This window comes from Amaranthus tricolor, chromosome 6 (genome assembly GCF_026212465.1).
Source record: "Amaranthus tricolor cultivar Red isolate AtriRed21 chromosome 6, ASM2621246v1, whole genome shotgun sequence".
Classification (NCBI taxonomy): Eukaryota; Viridiplantae; Streptophyta; class Magnoliopsida; order Caryophyllales; family Amaranthaceae; genus Amaranthus; species Amaranthus tricolor.
The window spans coordinates 9,674,004-9,698,612 of NC_080052.1; the positions used below are offsets into that span (position 1 = coordinate 9,674,004).

At 30.7% G+C, this 24,609-nt stretch overlaps 1 protein-coding gene across 1 annotated transcript; it reads left to right on the forward strand.

Moving 5' to 3' along the window:
- The first annotated feature begins 4,945 nt into the window (after positions 1–4,945).
- On the forward strand, positions 4,946–16,691 carry LOC130816034 (beta-glucosidase 24-like). Its single transcript, XM_057682604.1, has 11 exons — positions 4,946–5,434; positions 6,992–7,099; positions 7,416–7,491; positions 9,407–9,487; positions 9,845–9,932; positions 10,033–10,249; positions 11,702–11,820; positions 12,623–12,843; positions 13,839–13,979; positions 15,798–15,942; positions 16,183–16,691. Exons 1-11 carry the CDS (start codon positions 5,036–5,038, stop codon positions 16,409–16,411), a joined length of 1,824 nt encoding a protein of 607 aa, XP_057538587.1. The 5' UTR covers positions 4,946–5,035; the 3' UTR covers positions 16,412–16,691.
- The last annotated feature ends 7,918 nt before the right edge of the window (positions 16,692–24,609 follow it).

Below are 24,609 nucleotides of genomic sequence, written 5' to 3' on the forward strand. Positions count from 1 at the left end.
ATTTGATACCTAAAGGGTGCCTAGGCCATTGATTTGTCCAAAAGGTGTTCAAAGGATAGGACACAAGGAAATAGGAAAACCGAGTTAGCAGAAAAAGCCGACTAAGCTTCCCTAAGATTGGGGCCTAAAGCGGACTTGGATTTAGGTGCTAGAAAGCTAATTTTGTCTAGCAGGAAAAGCCGAGTCGGATTTCCTGGGATTGGAGCAAAAGCCGACTCGGCTTTTTCCTCTGATCCAATCATTATGTCTTTACGTTTCCGTTGAGTTAATTGCTTTGGATTCCTTCACTTATTCTAAATCATTTCTGATGTTACAAAGGAGTAATTGGGAGGAATAATGCTCATGAATACCTTGGTTAATGGTATTGATTAGAGACCATTAAGATTGGTCATCAATGGGTGATTGAATATGTCATGACCCTTAGCTATACTTAGAGTAGTATAAATACGGGCTTGGGGAAGGATGCTTACTATACCAATTTTCTGAAATCTCATTCTTGCTCTTTCTCTTCCACTTGTGTTCTTTCAAGAGAGTTATAAACTTTTGTTAGAACTTTCAAAGCTTATAATTCATCAAACACTTGTTGTTAAATGACATACCCTAAGTACTAAGGGTGTGTTGTGTAGTTTGTATCTCGATGTGAATTTCCAAGTCAAAACTCAAGTATGTTTGTGGGGGAAATATCACAAAAGGAAAGTGATTACAGGCCTACGACAAGTATCAAGTTTTCGGGTAACGGTTGTCGATACAAAGATAATCTTCAAGTTCATTATAGTACATTTTGTAAGTTTTATTTTAGCTATCAACAAAGAGAATATACAAATTCCCAATTGTAATTTCCATTTCACATTGTTAGTTTGTAATACTATTATGATAGTCAATCTCCAATACACCTTACACATAATGTGGTGTTCCATTAACTTACAAAACTTATTGAGGTTGATTTTCATTTTGTGTACCTACTATCTGTGATGTTGTTATAAGTCTTTCTCATGTTTCTACCAACACACGACTAAGGCAGTTTCACTACGGCCTTAGGCCAATGTCAGTTTATTGTTTTTTGTAAGTTTGACATTCGTCATCATCGGACTTCAAATTGAAGGGGTATAGTTATTTAATGTATTATATTTAAAAATTTTGGGTCTCTATAATTTATGTCGGTTTATGTTTTTTAAAAGTACAACTATTCAAAAATAGAACATAATTTGGGGTTAAGTGTTTAAAGTCGATTCAAAATTGTATTATTATATCCATATTAGTTTTTTTACATATTTTTAAATTTATTTTTCAATCGCATTAAATCAAATTCAATTATAAAATCGAGTGAATGTCAAATCATCAAATTCCTTATTGAATACTTATAAATTGTTTATAGCTCCATTTTTCTACAAAACTAGTCAGCGTCACTTTGGCCTAATCTTTATTAAACTGATTAAGCGTACACCCTCTCGTGTCGCACGCATTGACTTAGTAATCTCTGCAAATTTATAGAAATGCTTTAATTTAATAATCACTAGTCAGCAAGTATCACGCTTAAGATCCCACCGTCATTCAGAAATCTCATTGGACAACGGTTTAATGATTTTCAACATAAAATATATATTTTTAAAGTAATCTTTAATATGAAATTCCCACGTTAATTATTCCCTCTCGTACTAAATGATATTCTGCAAGTCATTTAGACTGTTTTATTTAATATTTTCCGCTGTAATTAAATAGTTGGCGATTAAGATATGAGTTGCTTATTGGTAAAGAAAAAGGATTTCGCGAGTAAATGCAGACATAACACCCAAGTCTTATACAAAACAGTCGGCAAAAAAAATTAAGTCCCCAAAAATCATTTTTATTTATATCATAAATTTTGAATATAATTAAACTTGTTCATTTTCATTTAACGTTTATGAGCCTTATATTTTTCTACTAACTCCATTTTAATATTTTTATATTGATTAGCGTCTCTAATTGATTTTCACTAATTTTATTTAAATATTTTTTTAATAATTGTGATATTTATATTTTCTCTATTAACTTTATTTAAATAATCTTTTTCAATATTTATGATTTTTACTTTTTCTCCGGTAACTATATTATTCAATAAAATAATATATTATTATAATTTATAATATTTAACTTTTTTAAATTTTCCTAAATGTTATTTTATTCGGGATTTTCATGTCATGGATAAGACGATTTGATAAAATTCTTAGTAATATTAAATTATGTTGTTTATGAAACAATATTATTACCAAAAGGATGATTTACCGCGTATACATGATTGATACAATCAATGTTAACCTGATCCTATTGCAATTATAGGATATTTTATGAAAAATTACCTTGAATAATTCAATATTTTATTGATTTTTATACAATAATTTAATCTTTTAATTAATCATAAATAATCCTAACTTTAAGGTTATTTATCCAAGAACATTATTGCCTAAAAGGTATCCGATTTTACTGGAAAAATTAAAAGTTTAAATCAAAAAATAATCTTACTTAATTTCATTTTTTAATTTTTTAAAATTTCTCAATTTATATACATTTTTTTTTATGCAAAATGACTTGTTGTATAGGTAAGAGGTAGCTTGGTGTATTCTTAGCAAACACCCCATATAGTTGGGATATTTCATGTTTAATAAAAAAATTGGGATTATTATAGAAAAATGGATTATTTTGAGTAATTTTTCCAATATCGTAATATATGTTATGAATAGTTTGACTTGAGTGCACAATTGATGAGTGCATTCATGAGTGGAATTGATGGGATGAAATCCTATGACATTGGTTAATAGGAGAATTAAGTGAGTAACTTAATGTTTATGGTGTTTAAGTGTGATTTATTTGAAAAAGTAATCATGGGAGTCATTGGTTTTAATGGTGTTTAATGAAGAAGTGCAAAGGGTTTTAGAAGATGCTTTGCTCGAGCAGAAACTATCAGAAGGATACTGAAGGTCGCTCGACCAGTTCGCTTGACAGAGCGAGCTCTTGGGTGGGTCAAGGAACAAATAGAATGTATCCAGAACCTGCCTGTAGCCCGCTCGACCGAACGAGCTCTCTGTTCTGGTCGAGCGGTTCCCCTGATGCGCCTAGGATGTTGTTTTTTGTCTTTCCAAATCCTTGGAGCTGCTTCAACTCATTCATTATTCAGAATTAAGCATGTATTAAGTGAGCAATTATCATTGAATGTACTTAGTTATATAAATAGAGCTCTCATACTCATCCAAGAAAATCTTCAAACACAACCCCTAAGCCAAACACATAGCCTATTATTTTTATCTCTTACTCAATTGTAATACTTCATTTGTAAGAGTGTTTTACTCCATTGAAATAATATAAACAAAAAACTACACACCACGGAAGACGTAGCCATCATTGGGTGAACCTTCTTAAATCATTGTGTCAATTTTGCAAATTTTATTTTATCAAACGTTTATTTGTTCATTGAAATTATTATCGTTTATCAAAGTTTTTAACATCGTATCGATCTTGGCAAATTATTTCTATATATATATATATATATATATATGTATATATATATATACATATATATATATACATATATATATATATATATATATATATATATATACATATACATATATATATATATATATATATATATATATATATATATATATATATATACATATATATATATATATATATATATATATATATATATATATATATATATATATATTTTAAGTATAATGCAAATGTTGTTGTCAAAACAAAATATTATATTATAAAATTAATAACAAGTAACTTATTTTTTGATGATTTTCATAAAAAGTTTTGCAGTAATTTTGAAGCGAGAAATTATGAACTTGTTTAACACATCTACAAAGCCAACTATATAAACATCTATATAACGTGTCACAAATATTCTTACCGACTTTAGTGTATATCATAATTTCATAAAACATTAATCAATTATCTTAGTCAAATTGTTACATTTTTCTTTTACATATGAAAACTTTATGGTGAAATTTATAGTGACATAATCATAAGAATTTACCTTTGAAATTGACAAAAAATTTTACTTTTGACTTATATCAACCGGGATGGGGGAGGTCGTGGGGGCCTAAATTGGGTTTTCTTTAATGGTTGAATGATGTGAAGACAACCATGAAAATGGTTTGTTCAAGGAAAGGTAGAAACAACATAAGTCTTTGGCATGCCGTAAATTAATATTGTTGGGCATGCGAAAAGACGTTTCATCATTGAAACCACGAATTAACCATTGCAAATATTTCTTCATTTTTCCATCTATTTCAATTCTCAACTTGGCTCCAAATTATCTAATGTCCACTTGTGCTTTGAAAGGATCCAAAAGGATTTAAATCCTAGAAAACGATCAAATGACAAGTAATGCATGGAAGCATCTGTCGGAATACTTCACATGTAGGTCAAAATTGAACATCGATAAAATAGTAGGTTGTGAACTTTCATATATATTGTGTGGGGTAATTCTCCTACTACCATATAGTTTTGGTAAATAATGAACTTCACCAAATGTATGTATAAGACAACACTCATCCCTGTAAGTTTGTGGGCCCAAGCCCACAGGTATTCCGTGTCTACACCAGTGGGCCACGGTGAGATTATGTGATGAATTGACACAACCTAACATGATATCAGAGCCGAAGATGAAACTTGGTATATTGTGGCTCACATGTGAAGGGAGTGTTGGAATATTTCAAATGTGAGAGAATATCCCACATTGATAAAATAATGGATTGTAAATATATATATATATATATATATATATATATATATATATATATATATATATATATATATATATTGTGTGGGCTAATTCTCCTACTATCATATGATTTTGTATTATGAATTTGCAATTGAATATGATAATAGGAAAAATCAAAAAAATAATTAATTAATGCTGATCTCTCCCAAGACTATCTATAAATAGAGCAACGGAACTAAACCAAACCATTGCTAAAGAAAAACTGCTAAAAATTTCTCTCCAAAAAGTCTTGAATATTATCAAGTCTTTAGCACAGAGCCACAGATGGCAGTCTCTTGTAGAACAGTAGTTCCTCTTGGGTGTAACAATCATTTCTCCATGCATAATCATAAGCATCAAATTAAGCTTAATAAAAGCTTCTTAAACCCAAAATTCCAAGGAAATAGGGCCCGGGGAATATATAGCAACATAAAAATAAAAAGAGGGTTCTCTTGTAAGGGTATGGGTGTTGATTCAAATGGGGCAGCTTTAGAAACTTTGAGCAACCCATCTGTGGATGAATCAGCTGCAAAACCACAAGAAGAGTCGTCTGTGGATGACAACACAATGTCAGTGATATTGAGTCCTGGTTTGGAACCAGCAACTATCAATATTCCGGATCATGTCAAACGATCTGATTTCCCTCCTGATTTCATCTTTGGTGCCTCATCTTCTGCTCTCCAGGTTTCTCTTCCTTCTTCTAAGTTATATGCTTTTATTTTTGCATTGCACTTCACTTAATTTATATCTTAGACTAGAATATATAATCTTGTGCTCTATTATACTTCCCTGTTCCACTTCCGTGTTTCAAATTACTTACAATATTATATAATATCTCAGTATGTCAATTATTAGCTTTCTTCACCTAAATCTCGTTAAATAACCTTTGTTTTTTTTTCCTTTTCTGACGCAATCCTTTGAACATTGTTAACAATGATTTTTTTAAAGGTCATGACAGTAAAGAATTTGATTCATTATTCATTAGTCATACATCCCGATAAGTCTTCAACAAGACCCATCCCGATAAATCTTCAACCAAGACTCATCTCATACTCTTCACCAAGTATAACAACTCATAATGCTCCACCTGCAAGCTCCACCAGGGCAAGCTCCACCTTAAGGTCAACATGCCTACAACAGGAGCTCCCCAACACTGCCCCTAAGGGCCTACTACATCACATAGTAATCAATATTTAGCAAGTCTAAGCAATGTTTTAACTTACTGAATGGAACAGACTTAGTAAACAAATCAGCTGGGTTGTCATCTTTTTCCTTCATGATGTCTTGCACTCTTCTTTTGTCCTCTATACTTTGGCTTTTAATTCTAACAAGGCTGAAATTTAACTATTTTAGTTGGCTTTAAAGTTTCCTATCTTCTATCTTGGACTGAGTTTACAATCCCTTGTGATTTAAGAGATGAAATGAAAGGTATTACTAGTAGTCTTCCAATGAAAGATAGATGCATGTGTGCTTTATTATGTAATCTTTTTGTATGAGTACTCAAATTTTGATTCAGAAGAGAGAAACTTGACAAGTCCTTGGAAAAGAGGTTCACTTTGTTGAAAGCCTCACTGACCAGGCTAGGATAAAGGCTCCTTAAAAGTGTATGCTCTTCTATATTTTGGAAGGTCCACACTATGAATTGAGAAAACCCATCATTAAATTACTTCTTCACCATAATCACCACCATTAACACTACTTTGGGAAGACAAAGTGCTACAATTATCCTCCTCATAAACTTGTTTACCCTTGCAATTAACAAAACTAATCAAATCCAACTCCTTCAAAATTGGGATCTTGACGACTCAACTATCTTTGATTTTTGTTGTTTATCGGCTTTTATAATTTAAACTTTGATTTTATTTTTGCAGCCGTGGTTACTCCTCCCCTTGGTTTAGAGGAGATTGAACTTTGTAATTCCTCCTTATTAAATTTTATATATTCTATTGCTTTCTTATCCAAAAAAAAATAGTGTTTTAATAAAACATAATGCATTAATTTTATATTTCACATTCATCATCAAAGAGTCAACACCAGCTATTATTATGACATTAACTATTAATTTTTATAAGACAAATATTGAACATGGATTAAAATGTTATCATAGTACAAATCTAGCATTGCAGAAGTATTGTTGAGCTTTCACCATTACATCCAATTTTTTCCATTATTTAATGTGGATAAACTACAATTATAAATAAAACTTATAATGAAAAATCTATAAATTAAAAATTGTTACAGACTGAAGGAAATGGAAAAGAAGGTGGGAGAGCACCAAGCACTTGGGATTCCATGCTTACACTTCCTGGTGGGAATGGAATGGGCATTGATTCCTACAGCCTCTTTAAGGTATCCTACTTGTACATAATATATAATATATAATATAATTAAAATTGCCATAGTTTATTGTCCTCACTCTAGTAATTCAATATGTCATTTTAAGATATCTCTTAGAGATGTATCCAAGGATTCCTTATATAATATTTTCATGACATTATTTTATAATTTAATTGCTTTAGAGTCTTATACTCCATATATTGTCCTGATTTTATTAGAAAACAAGTTATCATAGGGAGTATTAAAAATGTTAATTATTAAGGTCAATTATTTAAGCAGAGGATTAAAAATATAAATTAATTAACTCCAACTTGAATATGGTTGGTAGGATGATGTGAAGTTATTGAAGGAGATGGGCATGACTGCTTATAGGTTCTCCATTTCTTGGTCAAGGATATTGCCCTGTAAGTCACGCTATCCTAATTATCCGCATGCAACATTTCTCGATCCCACTTTTCTTACTTTATCCGTTCCTAATTAATTAGGACATTGATAAAAATAACACTATTTATTTATCACTCTTAATTTGTAATTATTAAATTTTTATAATTTTTTATTATTCATGATTAGAGATATTAAGGAATAATTTAGCGCATTGGATTACGTGAAAAAGAAAATGTTGCAAGTAAATTGAAACAGATGAACTATTTTACAAACGTCAATCATTCCTAGGACTGTTTATAGTATGGGGTGTTTGACAAATTAGCTTATTTTGATATAAATAGAGAATTAGATGGTCAAACCAGCTTATGCTAGTGTTTGTTGAACTAGCTGGGTTAAACAGCTTATTGACATAAATAACTTGTTTTTGAACAAACTGTTCATAGTAGCGAGTTCAAAATCAGCTGGTCAAACCAATTGATAAAATCAGCTATCAGCCGTTTGTCAAACACTCTTTATGTCATTTGTTATTTTCTTAATATTTATAGTTAAAATATAATTATAATTATGATTTATAATTTATAAAAACTTAGTTTATTTAAGTCAAATAGTAGTAAAGTAAAGACAAAATAACTAGATATACTAAACCATGTTCATCACGTTGAATAAAAATTAATTCCAGAAAATAAGTCTTACTATTAAAAATATATTCTATTCAATGAAATTAATTAAAATAAATTGAAGTGAATACCTAGAATAATCTAATTATCAGCATTGCATTGAGTAAACTTCTTAGTCAATCCATTTGTTCTTTATTTGATCGAATTATCACCATTGCATTTCATAATAACAATAATAATAAGGAAAAATTACCTTGAATAATCTAACATTTTTATGATTTTCTTATAATATTTCTACCTATTAATTAACCATAAATAATCCAAACTTTAGTAGGTATTTGGTCAGGGTAAACCCGATAACTGAATGACTTGTTATAGCAAATTTTATTTTAAAAAAAATATAAATAAATATAAAATATCGAAAAATTGTTAAAAAAAATGTTAAATTTTTCTCAAACTTTTTAATCATTCAAAATTTTTTATATAATTTTTCAAAAATTTTCTCAAATTTTTATGTTAATTCTCAATTTAATTTTTTGGTAAACCTACTATATAGCAGCTCATTCAGTTATCCGAATTTACTCTAGGCAAACACCCCGTAAAGTTGAGATTATTCATGGTTAGTCAATAGGTGATATTATTATACGAAAGTCATGACAATGCTGGATTGCTCTAGGTAATTTTTCCTAATAATAATAATAATAATAATAATAATAATAATAATAATAATAATAATAATAATAACAATAATCATAATAATAATGACATCATTAATGCATTTAGATGGAATTTTTTTTATATATGACAAAGTAATACTCGCTTTCCTTTCAAAAAAAATAGTACTCTTTTTGTTTTTTTTGTTCTTCCCATTCAATTTTTTCACGGATTCCAATATAAACTTAAAAGTCAAATAATTTAAATTCCGAGTTTTTAAAAATTCTAAAAATTTGATATTTAGAAAGTATATATTACGATGAATCTATGAAGATCTTAACATGAATATGCTTTTTCATATAGATTGATGAGAAATCATACCCAAAATTTAGCACTAATATTACTATATTCTATTTGAGAAGAACAGATTAAATCGAATAGAGTATCATAGTCACTTTAAAAAAGATGATGTATTTAAGTGTCTTTTGTTGTATTTTATATTTATATTTCAATAAAGATAATTTCAATTGAGCAAAGCTAAAGTGAAATAGTGAAAATAATTTTCTTTGAAAACTAGACTTCATTTGTGGTATTTATATAAATTTTTTATTGATTTTATAAGATACTATTTTATTTTAATTGGAGCAAATATATATGCGTGTAGATGCTGGTTTGGACAACACTATCACAAATCCACATGGAATTGAGTTCTACAATAAGTTCATCGACGAACTTATCGCTAATGGTAAAATTAATTACTATTAGCTTATAATTCATCTACTTCTTTTATCTAATTAATAATACTTCTTCCTTTTCAAATTAGTTGTAGTATTGGTAAAAATGACATTACTTATTTATCATTTTTAATTTATAATTAGTTGTTAATTTATATTTAAAATATAGTCAAGTGAGATCTTATTTAATTCGTCTCATTGCAAGGATTATTAAAATCAAATTTTTATAATTTTTTATCATTCATAATTAGAAATATTAAAAATTAAAATAATATATTAAACTACGATAAAAAAAGTAAATATTACACCTAAATTGAAATGGAGGAAGTATGAAGTATTAATATCCTCATGAATCTTACTTGTACCAGGAATAACACCTTTTGTCACTTTGTTTCACTTCGACCTCCCTCAAACTGTACAAGACAAGTACTGCGGTTTTTTGAACAAACAAATCATGTAATGTTATTTATTAATTACATACATAAATTAATTTACATTATAATATCTTATTATTCCTTTTCTTCCTTTAATTTTTCTTAATTCATTTTGTATATAGAGCCGACTTTAAAGACTATGCAGATGTATGTTTCAAGAACTTTGGTAATCGAGTTAAACATTGGATAACCATAAATGAACCATACAATTTTGGTTCATATGGATTCAAAACGGGTCTGCCCAAAATAAGTAACGTCGATCCAAATCCATTTGTTGCCACACATAACATCATCCTAACTCACGCAGCTGCTGTAAAACACTACAGAGATCATTACCAGGTATCTCAATTAACATAAACTTATTTGCTTATTAAGAACATACTATGATATTATATGTACCTGTCTCTAGCTCTACGCTTTGACATAGGTCATTTCATTAAAAATTCATAATATTATAATACAACAAAACGGTTCCTCATTTTGTTCAACATACATGTGGAGATAAGTGTTCGAATCACTGTATATTAATATCTTAGCTTCGCTGCTCTTTAAGATGATTAATTTAAAAAATGATCATTCATAATTATAATTCATAACTATTTAAGGCTCTTGAAAGTGAGTATGACCGATTTTAAAACAACAAATTTGTAGGAGTCATGATGGATTTTTTCTTTAAATATACTTAAATTATGTACTTTTTATAAACATAATTTATTATTCCTACGTTTATTAAAGAAGTTTTTATAAGTATTGTTCACCGAATTAAGAATAATAAAATTTTTTAGATGGTAGATATATCATTCAAAAATAATATAAAAAATATTATAAGAAAGTTAGTAAAAAAAATATTAAAACCACAACTATCAAAAAATATTTTATTATGTTAATACAAGAATTGAAAGAGGAATTTTAACATTTTTCATCGATACAAATAAAATAAAATATACTTATGTGGTATTTAGTTAAAATAAATTTTCTCAATGTATAGAATTTCAATATCTATTTTTTTATATAGTATTTCAATATCTATTTTTTTATATAGTGTATTTATAGATGTTAATTATGTTCACAAGTCAAATATAACGTATATTATAAAACAATATAATTTATACATGGCGGTATTTAGGAAAGGGAATGGGTCAAAGATCCTATTGGACCCAATCTTAGGCTGCCCTTATTTTAAGGGTCAGGGTTTAATTTTTTGAGACCCAGTGAATTCTAGCGAGTCTAGTTGCAAGTCTAAAAAATAAATGGATATGGGTCTGTGTCTAGGGTCATTAGACCTTGATTCGACCCAAACTCTCTCTGTACACCCATTTAAGACCCAGAGCCGCTCATGCATTCCAAAGCCGTCAAACTTGCTCTAGACTTGATCTATTAAACAACCTAAAATTAATTTTATATTTGTCGTCTTAAAACCTATTCATAATTTTTGGATTGAGTTTAGACTTATATAACTCGTAAACCCATTTTAGTAATAGTAAAAAGTAGGAATAATAAAATCAAGACCTGTGTAGGACTCTAGACTCATTAGACCCTAAGGGTTTTAGTTCGAGCCCAAAATTTTTAGATACTAAGGGTCTGAATTTCGTTATAAATCCATCAAAAATAAATAGAATTGGGTCTCGGTCTAGGTCCGAATCCGATTGAAAAGACACAATCACACAAGTCACATATTCATTTCTTGTAGTTTCTAGATGATTATTTCAAGTTTTTTTTTTTTTTTTTTGGATTCCAATCTCTTCCATTAGCAATTAATTAGAATTATGTTTTTGGGATTTTGTTCAACAGGAAGAGCAAGGGGGGAAAATTGGAATCTCACTATCATCTTTATGGTTCGAACCTTTTGATAAAAGAAATGGTCACCATGAAAGGACTCAAAAGAATTCATTGGACATGATGCTTGGTTGGTAAGTCCAAACTAGTACTTGTTCATCCGCATCAAATATCTGGATTTTCTTTAGGCTGGTAGTATAAAATTCATTTGAAAATAAAAAATTTTAATTTTGGTATTTAAATTCAAGAATTCTAAATGATACCTATATACTTGAACTTTGCAAATTTTGATACTTGACCAATTTTATATTATTGTTGAAATTCTATATGGAATTGATCCAGTTCCACATTTTCAAATTCGAGATTTGTCAAACATAGTATTTAGGTAAATTCAACATTTGAAATTAAATTCTAGATTGCCAAACATATCATTATATAATTTAATTAGAATCTTAAATTTCCAAGAGTAGATCTATTTTTTACTTACCATATGTATCAATGTAGCTTCTTTACTTGATCATATTTTAAACACAAAAACCATTTTTAAAGTTTCAACCTAAAAAAACAAAATTTTGATTAGACTACGTATATAAGTAGATGTTAAGTGTATTTTTCAATGTAAGATCACTCAGTTTTGATTCCTAGCATCATATCATATATTATATTTATTGTAATACATAATTATTTTTCTCTTTGTGATTCCATTCAAATCCAATTAATGAAATAGAGTATGAAACGTGATTAATTTCTATTCGGAATATATTGACTGTCACAAAATAAACAATTATTAATAAATGAATAGAAAACCTGATAAAGCAGAATTTTATTGTAAACACGATATATATAATTCCAACAAAAACTTTAAATTTGTAGTGTGTTTTTTAAGGTGTAGTAGTATTGCACAAAGTAAAATTATGTGATAATAATTGTTTATAGGTATATGAATCCGCTAGTATTTGGTGAATACCCCAAAATAATGGAAGAGGTAGTGATTGGTGGACTTCCAAAGTTTACTCCAGAAGAAAGGAAAATGGTACAAGGTTCCTATGATTTCATTGGTATTAATTATTATACTTCACGATACGTTGCACCAACTCAAGTTTGTGGTGTCGATGTCGTCGAAGGGATATATCGCACCGAGTATATCGAACAAACAGGTTATTTACTACCTACGCCTTTCATATTTTTTCAGAGAACTTCTACATGATATTATAATTAAGAAGTATTAAATTAAGTTATGGTTGTTAATCCATTTTTATAAAGAAAAAATTATCATTAATAATCTATTAGAATAAATTAATATTATTATTAGATTAAATATAAGCTATTCTTTGTATATTTTAGGTATGTTATTATATTTACTCACTATTTATAGCATCTTTGTTAGAATTACACTCGGCATTAAAAATAATTAATATTAAATGTCTTATTTCGATTAACTCTAGAGAGTGCTGATTCCAATCAATATCACTTTAGGCTGCGTTCCTTAAAATTCATGCCAAGTATAAAATGACATTGATTATGTCAATTCCCCAACATACATAAGAAAAAGCCATCATTCTACCATCTTAAACAAAAAAAACAGTGACCCATAACTATGGTTATGTCTTGATGCAGTCATCCTAGCTCCTATGGATGTATGCTACAATTGATTATACTTGTCGTTGGAGATACTGCTGAAAAATCATGGAACTTAGTTGCTGCCTTAATTCAAAATAATAAACATTCTAGAGTCGATCATCTTGAAAATAAATTCACTTGCATCGTTCTTGAAAATTTCCCAACTACTCATGCTATCGTAACTGCCTCCAACAAATAGCCGATGAAATGACTAATGTTGATGCTTCATCAATAACACTACGTTTGTTGTACAAATTAAATCATTACTACGAGTAGTTAACTATTGATTATCTCAACTTTATTACTCATATACAACATGATCATAATATTATTATTATTCATTATATTCCAATAGAATCTCAATTAGTGTCCATTAGGTGAAAATAAACGCTGCAATTAAACATATAATTAACATATATTAAAATAAGTTTTTACTATTTTTTTTATAATATATAAGAGAAAAATGTTAGACATATATACATTGATTATGCTTTACACTGATTTATACTACGACTTGACTAAATCTCTACAGTTAAAAATAAGGATGGAGACCTTATTGGACCTCGTGCTCCAGAAAGTACAAATATTTATGTGGTTCCTACCGGACTTAGAAACTTGCTTCTATATGTTAAGCGTACGTACAACAATCCTGAAGTTTATGTAACTGAAAATGGTGAGTGTATAATTAATTACCTTTTGTTCTTATGTTTTATTTCCTAGAAGTAACTTCTTTTTGAGTCTAGTTATTATTATTATTATTATTATTATTATTATTATTATTATTATTATTATTATTATTATTATAAAGGTTTTTGAAAAAATTGTTTTTGATTCACATGATACTAATACATGAACAAAACTAATACATGTAAAGGTCACGCTTAAAACTATTTGCATAAGACACACGTAGTCACCGGAGAAAAGTTAGATAAGAAAAAAGTTGCATGATTTTTTATTATTCTGTTATTGCATTAAAATAATCAGTCATCACTGCTGGTAAAGCAACATCAAAATAATGACATATTTTTAACATAAAAAATCACTAAAATAATCTTTAATATTCTTGTTACAATGCTAAAATGAGAATTTTCAATATTTCCCCACTTAAAATCATATCTTTGCCTTAGGTTGGATCTAATTATTTATCACAAAATCAAGTAATGTGATTAAAGTTGTGGAAATAAATTTTGAGACTTGGAGTTCAAATTTTAAATGAAGAACAAAAACTTCGAATTTTAACTTGTTTTAAGATTTTTTTATACAATTACTTCGTTACAGTATGGATTCCCAAATAAAATATTTTGCAGAGCATATCGATCATGAAAAAGAATTGTGTTCTTACAATTTATATTTTCACCTGTGTTAAATTAATTTTTTGAATCAAACTAATAAATTTTACTTGTTTACCTGTGCTAACAAATTTTCTTTTCAAAAATTAAATGTTGCGATTAAATTTATAGGACGCTTAGTTTAATAATTTTGTCAAAATGAGTATTCATAGGCCGATTTTCGAAACATTCAAACCAAAGCTTTTTTCATCAGTGCAAGGAATTTTTACGAACAATGAATGTCATTTGGGGTGCGTAGTTTGAAAATAAGGTCAAAATGAGTATTCATACGCTGATTTTTTCGACATGCAAATCAAGAAGATAGTTATTTCGTTTCTATGGGTGCTAACAACTTTTTAAAATAAAATAGAAGTCTCGATCATGCTTAAGAGGCTTTTAGTTTGAAAATCCGATCAATATGAGTACTCGTAACTTGATTTCTTCAACACACAAACCGCTAAAATAAGTAACATTTTTTTAGCCATTGCAATGACTTTATAAAACTAAGTAATGTAAAAAAATAAAAAGATTAAAATGAAATTAATATCAAATAACTATGTACATAAATTTAAATAAAATATATAAGAAATAAAATTGATTTTAAAATAAAGAGGATGGAGGGAAAGGGTTTTATAATAAAATATTTTTTATTAAAAATTTAAAAAACAAGTTTTTAAATAGGTAACAAGTAAAAATTCATGTATGATGAAAACTAAATTTAAAGTTCGTCTCAAACAACAAAATACTTGAAATTGGACTTGATAAACTATTATTGTCCAAATTTCGATTGCTATTTACAATTTTTTCCTAACTTGTTTATATAATTTTTATGCAATTACTTACTAGTGTACTATTTGCCAAATACTAATTTGCTAGATGATTCAACTATAATTATTTTTCTACTATATCATTTATTTAAGCTAGTATAAGTTAATTGGCCCTCTTAGTTAAGAAATATTGCTTCACCCCTAATGTTAGTAGTGGGTAAGATTTTTAGTGTAAATTTGGGATCATACTTTTTATTTTATTCCTGAATCTTGAACAATTTTATGAGGTAATTAATCAAATTGTTATAATGAAATGAATATTCTTTATATAATAAAATTGCATATGCCTTAAATTGAAATGTAAATGAGTAATAAGGTGGTATGCATGAATACTAGGTGTTCCTTCAACGCCCATAATCAAGGATTCCATTAGGGATTTAGCGGAAAAACAAAATTTTAAAGAGTTGGAAGATGCACTGCTTGATGGATACAGGATCAACGATATTGCCGAACATCTCTACAACCTCCGTGAAGCTTTAGCGTAACATATTCTATTCATTTTATTGCCTTTTGTTTTTTACTTTCAATTACTTCCCTCCGATCCTTCTTTTGTATCAATATTTCTCCATACCTTATTTTAGTAACATGTTATGATATCTCCGGTCCTGTAATAATAGTAAAAAAATAATTAATGTAACAATAGTAAAAATAAAGAAATTCAGTTTGTAAAGTAAGATATATTATATTAAAATAATAAAATCATTAATTGAAATTTTTACAGGGATGTAACATTTGAGGATAAGGAAGCCGTGACAACAAATGTGAAGGGATACTTTGTATGGGCATTGGCAGATAATATGGAGGTTGGAACAGGCTATTCAACTCGTTATGGTCTTAACTATGTGGACTATCATGACAGGCATAGACGTTATCGTAAAGCATCTTCTTTTTGGTTCTCTCATTTTCTCAAATCTCCTCAACAACAAACCACTGAAAATAATGCTAAGTGACATAATCAACATCCTGACTGCATGTCCATCGGTCAACTACTCTCTTTCTCTGTTTTTATTAGAGAATTCTGTTTAAGTGAATACAAACAAAAACAAATAAAAAGTGTTATTATTTTTGTATTTTCTGTAATTTTGTGTTTAATAATTCTCATTTATTTCAGAACTATCCACGTCTAAATTAATGAAATATCTGTACTATTTGTGTCTTTATTTATACGTTCCCAAAAATGAGTTAAATGTTTATAAATTTCAGTGTTTATCTTGAGTAGTATTTCTTTGTTATAATATTGAGTCTTTATATATAGATTTATAAATATCTGTGTACTACTTGTGTGTTGAAACAAAGAAACACGATACAAGAAGCACAAAAGGAGAGAATGGAAAATCAGAATTATTATTCATGCTTAGAAGATATTACAACAATCCTGTATATAGGAGTTTACAAGGTAAGAATTAAACAGAAACATAACCACCTAACAGTTTGTTATAACAAAACTACTTAAGACATTATAATAAACTACTTGAAGCCACCTGTCCTTGTGCTTGCTTATGATGACACTATGAAAGTGTTTCTGAAAAGTACATGTCATATATCCTAACATTGTGTCTTTATTTATACGTTCCAACTATTGGGAATAGTAGACAAACCAAATAACAAAGAGATAAAAAATTAAGTAGAGAAAACATAGTTCAACAAAGCAACACTCAAGTAGTGATGGCTACGGTGGGTGTCCAACCGTTGAATAATCGTCCCAAAATCAGAATCGTAACACTTACTATTTTAATATCCTTGATTAATATTTTAAATTAAGATTATCATAATTACGTAATCATATTAACTTTTTATTTTTTTTACATTTTATTTAATATTTAAACTATTAGATTGAATAGAAGATTATTTGGTTTCGTTATGAATGGTATCATGTGTGACTTAAATGCACAATTGAAGTGTGTATTCATGTGTGTGACTCTTGAGTTGTAGAATCCAAAATGGTGTAATTATGTGGGAGAGTATTCATGGGAATTATTGGTGTTAATGAAGGTTAATGAAGAAGTAGAAAGGACTTGATTTATGATTGGTTGCTCGACCTACCCGCTCGACCGAGCGAGCTTTATTGGTTGGTCGAGCGGTCAGACAGAATGCATCCAGAAGGTATCTGCTGCTCGCTCGACCGAGTAAGCTTTCTGTTCCAGTCGAGCGGTTTCTCTGATGTGCATGGAATGCTGTTTTTTGACCTTTCAAGTTCTTGGAGTTATTTCATATTATTCATTACTCTATATTAACTCTGTATTCAAGTGAGCTATTGACATTCATGTACCTAGTACTATATATAGAGCTCTCATACTCACTCAAAAAAAAAAAAAAAACACATCCCCTAAGCCAAACACATAGCCTTTTGTTTTTATCTCTTACACAATTGTAATACTTCATTTGTAAGTGTTGTTTACACTTCTTTGATATAATATAAACAGAAACTACACACCACAGAGGACATAGCCATCATTGGGTGAACCTCCTTAAATCTTTGTGTCTCTTTTGCTTAGTTTACATTATCAAACATTGTTTTGTTCATTGTTGTTTGTATCGTTCTTAACATCGTAACGATTTTGGCAAACATTTCAGGTTTGAATTATTTTGGTGAATCCATAAAAGCTATGACAGTAAACAATAAAAAAAGTAAATAGTAAGTTTTGTATGAGACAACCTAATAAAGAATTACTAAACAGTAAAATAAACCTCATATTGTATAAAATAAATTTTAGTTTTAGCCAAAGAATAAATAAAGTGGTGCTCTTTAAATATTAAGGTCAATTCAATTTATCCTTTTCTCTCTAACTTGTATAAGAGTAGTAGTAGTAGTAGTAGAGGACTAGTAATAGTATTAGTAATAATAATAATAATAGCAATAAGACTAAGTATTTTAAAACAAAAAAAAAAATTAATGTATAAAAAAACATTAGTATAAATTATGATTTGAATGTAGATTAAGATTACAAATAAAAACTTGGTACTGAGTAAATTTAAAAAGCTTAAATTTCTTACTCAAATTTATAATAGTTACGAGAAAAGAGTACAAAGCTTTGTATTTTCCTTTAGCTGAGATTGCTTTGAATACAAGGAGATATTCTTCCTAAAATAGAAAGTCATTTATTTTTGAACCTTGAAATCATAGATTGGCTATAGAAAAGGTATAAGTGGTTTAATGTTTTGAAACGGTTGGCATTACCTTTGTGGTGTCAAAAGGAATTGGAACCTCATCGGGATTACCTCGATACTACATAATACTTGGGGGGTACATTGATTTGTACCTTGGACATAAATCTTCTGCTACGGTTTGGCCGTTTGTGGGGTGTGCACACTAGGAATCTTTGTCTAATAGTTATTGAGAGGGCCTAGCTAGCCCGATGGAAAAAAAATTTGTTCCATTCCATAGATTTATGATTTAAAGATTTTAAAAGAAAATGTGTTGGCAAAGAAAATGAAAAAATATTTGATTTATAAAACAGAAAAGGAAGAAAATGATTTTTATAAGGAATTGATAAAGTACTTTGATTGCAAAATAAAATGATTTGTATGATATAACTAATATATCCCAACCAGATGTGTAGTTGGATTATATTATGGAATCTAGCGCAACCTGTTTGAGTATAGGTAAAATAAAGGTTAGAATCAGGGCAAAGAGTAGCGTCACTAATTTTGTGTGAATATAGTTATAATATTTCCTTTTTGCCAGTTTTATGTACTAAAAGTAAGCTATATAAATATGTACTCAACATAAGCTCACTATGTGGTTTTGTTCTTTGAACCTGTCCTGGCAAAGGACAGGTTTTGAGAAGATTGAGAATGATGAATTCAAGGACAACTAAAAGTGTAAAGATTAGTATAAAAGAATGTAAGTAAAGGAAATCTTTTATCTAAAATTATTTTAGCACTTATTTTGGATTATTGGATAAAAAATTCCACCGTACGAAGTGATGTGATTTCGGAATGTTTGGCGCCTATGCCACTAGTTGGTCATTTTAAAATATTGGTTTTGAACTTGCAGGGTGACTTTAAGTCAAAAGAAATATTTTGGTTTATCTAATTTACAAATGAAACTCAGTCGGTTATGCAGAAAATTATATATTTTAAATCGTTTTAAATGATGCTTCTAATGTAATTTTTCTAGATCTCTCAAATATGTTTTTTTTTAAAAATTCTTTATAGATGTCTAGTGGATAATACAAGCAGTTGAGTAATTGATTATATTATCAACGTAATAGCTCAATATAAATATTAAGCTTCCGCATTAGTTTAAATTAATCTTGCTTAATCAGATGGTTAGTTTCGGATTGTTACAAGAACTGTCTACGACAAGTTCTAAACTAATCTGAACCACGAATCATTAAGGTTCGAAAAAATTCTGACGAACCTGCGGAACCGATGTCAGAATTAGGCTCGTGAAACCGCAAACTGGTTCACTCGGTCCAATGGTTCCATGGAACTGGTTTTGGACCATGAACCAAAATAGGTAGGTTCACCTGGCCCAATGGTTCCATGCATGGAACTGGTAAAAAAACTAGCCATTGGATTTTACCTATACATAAGAGCTCATTTGATTTATTTCACTCACAATTCTTTTCATCTACTATAATCTCTCTACTTACTTAATCATGCGATTATTTGCTTATTTATATAATTAGTCTCTTTATATTTTTTTTTCTTTATTTTACATAATTAGTGGGACAAAACCGATAGGTGAGCTAGAGGTGAAAATTGGTGAATAAAATGTTGCTTGTATGATAATGTTTTTGTTATGAATGGGCTATGATATTTGGTGAAGAACAAATACAAAAAAATACAAAGAAACCAACCAAAAACAGAGCACAACATCAATGAACCAAACACATAAGTTTTATGAGGCATCTATGGATACCTCTCCCTCAAACAATTCTTACTCTCATTAATATACTCAAAATTACATCAATGACAAGCCTCACAATCTTTGAGAAGACTCTCTCAAAGTAAAGATTGAACCTTTGATGTCAATCTCCCTCAAATACACTAATACAATTAGAATGGACTCTCTTGGTTGAAACTCTATTTGATTATAAGTATTAGGCTCTCTCATATGTTCTAAGTATGTTCTAAGACCCTTATATATATAGTCCAAGACATATTAGAAACCCTAGGACCAAAGGGCTTGAAGCCCAAGCAAATACACAACAAAATAGAAATCGCATCAGTTTCTGGAGCTGCTTTCCGCTCGACCGAGCGAGGTCGCTTGACCTGGTTGAGCGGGCTCTTTAAGGGCCTGCTGCCTCGTGCTGTGATCTTTCCATGGTTTTGAAATGTTCCCTCGAGCCTTACTTTAATCAAGGCATACCTCAACCCCTTTCTTTAGCACTCTATAGCCTTTATCAAAGCACTCTAAGTCATCATCATTAATCACTTTATTAAGTGATCCAAAGCATATACTTCTATAATCCTTTTCACACACACCATCATCCTCAATTGTGCAAGATTGAGCATGGGCAACTAAGTGATCAAAAGCATTACCAATCTCATAGGAATTGACTCTTAATTTAACAATCTCCCCCTCAAGACCAATTCCCTTACCATCATCAAATGTCACCTTCTTGGTTGACTTCCAACCATTATCAATGTGGCCTAGGCAATCACTTTCAACTTGCAATACATACAAGTTGCTTTCGCTCCTCTTCCCTCTCATGAGAACCATGCTCCCCGTAATGACCTTCAACAACCCATCACTAGGTGCATCCCTTAGACTCCAATCTACTAAGTGAGATGAGGTTTCTCTTAAACTTGGGAACATACCACACATCACCTAGCCTTCTCTTGACACCATCATGTGTCACAATCACAACCTCACTAATACCTTCCACCTTCACTCTTTAATCATTAGGCAAAGTGACAAGGCCATCATCAACATAGCTAAGTTTAGCAAACTTCACTTTCTCACAACATATATGGAATGAGCAACCGGAGTCAATGACCCATTCCTTACTATGAGTCACTACCCCATCAACTAGAAGTACACCATTATAGTCATCATCATCAACAAAGCCTAGAGCGGCATCTTCGCTACTTTCACCATCTCTTCTTCCAACCTTCAAGTCTTTCATTTTCTTAAGGTCTTCCTTCATCTCCTTGCCCATCATTTGAATGTGTCCCTTCTTCTTGCAATAGTAACACTCCTTGTTACTATAGTCATTTCTTCCTTGAGAATTTCCCTTTGCTTAATAGCCCTTGTTTTTTACTCTAGAACTCTTACAAAATAGTGCCTCATTACTCCCCTTCCTATCTTTCTCATCATGCCTCTCTATGAAGCTATCATTCTCCCTTAACGCCTCCAATTCTTTATCGAGTGTGATAGATTCCCTCCCAAGGAGAAAAGTTTTTGAACTATGTTCTTATAGCTCTTAGGTAGTGAAGCCAAGAGTAGTATGGCTTTCTCTTCATCAGAAAGCTTTTCATCGGCATTCAACAACTGGCAATTCAATTGGTTAAATATGTTGGCACTTCATCAGAAAGCCAAGAGTAGTAATGAAGCAAATAGAGAATTTTCCAGAGAGTTTAGCCGAGTCGGCTTTCGTGGAAGAGAAAGGATTGCCAACTCGGCGGTGGAGTCCACCAAAAATGCGTGTTCTCAAGAAGGCCAAGCAAACTCGGCAGTGAGGGTGGACTCGGTGAAGCCGACTCGGCTGTGACGGTTATTTCTCACGTGAACCAGTTTTCTTTTTCATGACTGGTTATTTTTTTTATACTTGAAGCCCAAGTATCTTGTTTAGGTTTTATTATAAATACTTTCTTTTATTAGTACTATGGTTCATTATTCACAAATTGAGAGATCACAAGAGAGCCATTATTATTTGTGAGAGATATCTTGATTCATCTTGTAAACTCTTTGCGATCATAGTGAAAATTATTCGATCTCGGTGCCGGTAGACATAGCTATCACATCGATAGTGAATCACGTTAAATCTATTTTGTCATTTTCTTATTGTTTTGTTTGAATTTATTTATTGTTTAATTTTTGTTTATCGATCTTTGCTTCCGCTGTCGCTTAACAAATGGTACCAGAGCTTAGGTTTAAATCCTTGAAGAGTTTTTGAGTGAAACAATGGTTGGAGATTCTACAATAAGAATTGAGAAATTTACCGGGAAGAATAGCTTCGGGTTGTGGCAAATAAAGATGAAGGCTCTGTTGAAACAATAGCAAATCTGGCATCCATTGGCTCCAAAGGGTACTATTGCGGGGTCAGAAGATGGACTAACTGACGGACAATTAGCAGTAATGGAGGAAAAGGCTCATTCTACCATTTTGCTAAGTTTAGATGATCATATCATCACGGAGGTGGCTGATTAGGCTATAACGGCGAATTTATAGCTGAAATTGTAGTCATTGTATATGACTAAGTCGCTGACCAACAAATTATTATTGAAGCAATGGTTATTTAGCCTCAAAATGCAGTAAGGTACTCCCTTACGGGAACATCTAGAGAAACTTAATTCTATTTTACAGGATTTTTGTAATTTAGATGTTAAGATAGTTGATAAGGATGCTGCCTTGATTTTAATTGTGTCTCTACCGTCTAGCTATAAGAATTTTGTTGACTCTTTTGTTGTTGGTAAAGACTCACTGACCTTAGAAGAAGTGAAGGTAACACTTCATATTAAGGAACTTCGTCAAAAGGCTACAGGTGATAACGAGAAGAATGATAGTGCGTTGTTAGTTAAGTCTAGGAAGTTGAAAAAGAAAAAGGGGTTTAACAAAGGCAATAATATTGGGTAGAGTGCTGGAAACGACAATAAGGGATCTAGTAAGACTGCGGGGGAACACCTGTTATTACTGCAAAGAACTGGGTCACTTTAGGGCTAACTGCCCTGTGAGAAAGGGCAAGTCGCAAGCTGCTATAGTTGAGGAAAAACCAAAAGAGAACTATAATTGAGAGGCAGACTTGGCATTTGTGAGTTCTGCTAAGTTTGGGGATAATTCTGATGATTGGGTTCTAGATTCGGGGTGTTCATTTCATATGAGTCCACGTCGAGACTGGTTGGATACGTATGAGTCTTGCAATGGGGGTACGGTTATTATAGTTAACAATGCACTTTATTAGGTCCATGAGATTGAGGACTGTTGATGGGTGAAAGTTGATGTTGACTAGGGTGCGGCATGACCCTGCTTTAGGGAAGAATCTAATTTCATCGAGTACCTTGGATGATTTGGGGTATAATGGAGTGTTTTCGGATGAGGAGCTGTCCATTTATAAAGGTTCGGAGTTGGTACTCAAGGATATCAAGAGGAACACCCTATATGTCTTTGAGGGTCTTACACTGTCTAGTTCTGCGGTTTGCGCATCAGTGTCTCACTAGGAGATGACCAAGATTTGGCATATGAGGCTCTGTCATATGGGGGAGAAAGGGATGCAACTATTGTATAAGAGGGGTCTACTATTCGGGATCAAGGTTGCCAACCTTGAATTTTGTGAGCATTGTGTGTTTGGGAAGAAACACAGGTCAAAGTTCAACAAGGGTGCTCACATTACTGATGATGTGCTTGATTATATCCATTCTGATTGCTGGGATCTATCTAGGGTTGAAAATATGGGATGTTTCCGTTATATTGTGTCATTTGTAGATGACAAGTCCCGATACACATGGCCTAGGTTACTTAAGTCAAAGGATGAGGCCTTCAAAGCTTTTAAGTAATGGAAAGCTTTGGTGGAGAATCGACATGTTTGGAAGATCAAGAAGCAACGAACAAACAATAGGCTAGAGTTTCACAAAGAGGAGTTTAATAAGTTCTGCGCAGATGAGGGTATTAGTCGGCATCATACCGTCAGGATGACACCACATCCAAACGGTGTTGTAGAGCGAGTTAATCAGACACTACTTGAGAGAGTTTAATGCATGCTCCCTAATGCAGGGCTTGGGAGGAGGTATTGGAGTGAAGTCGTGATGAAAACTTGTTATATCATTAATAAGGGTCCTCATTCGAGAATTGACATCAAAATCCCGTTTGACATCTGGAGTGGTAAGTTGCCTAGTTTCTCTAATTTGAAGATCTTTGGTTGTGTTGTTTATTATCATGTTAGCGAGGGTAAGTTGAATCCACGAGCCAAGGTTAGGTGTTTTGTTGGGTACGGTGATGGTGGGAAGGGGTTTAGGATCTATTAACGTTCGGAGGGTCGGG

Bases quoted from the DNA above. Each gene is read 5' to 3' on its own strand.
- LOC130816034 (XM_057682604.1), top strand. From the start codon at position 5,036: ATGGCAGTCTCTTGTAGAACAGTAGTTCCTCTTGGGTGTAACAATCAT. The intron at 5,435-6,991 runs GTTTCTCTTCCT...AAATTGTTACAG, and splicing joins CCTCATCTTCTGCTCTCCAG to ACTGAAGGAAATGGAAAAGA. The intron at 12,844-13,838 runs GTTATTTACTAC...AAATCTCTACAG, and splicing joins CGAGTATATCGAACAAACAG to TTAAAAATAAGGATGGAGAC.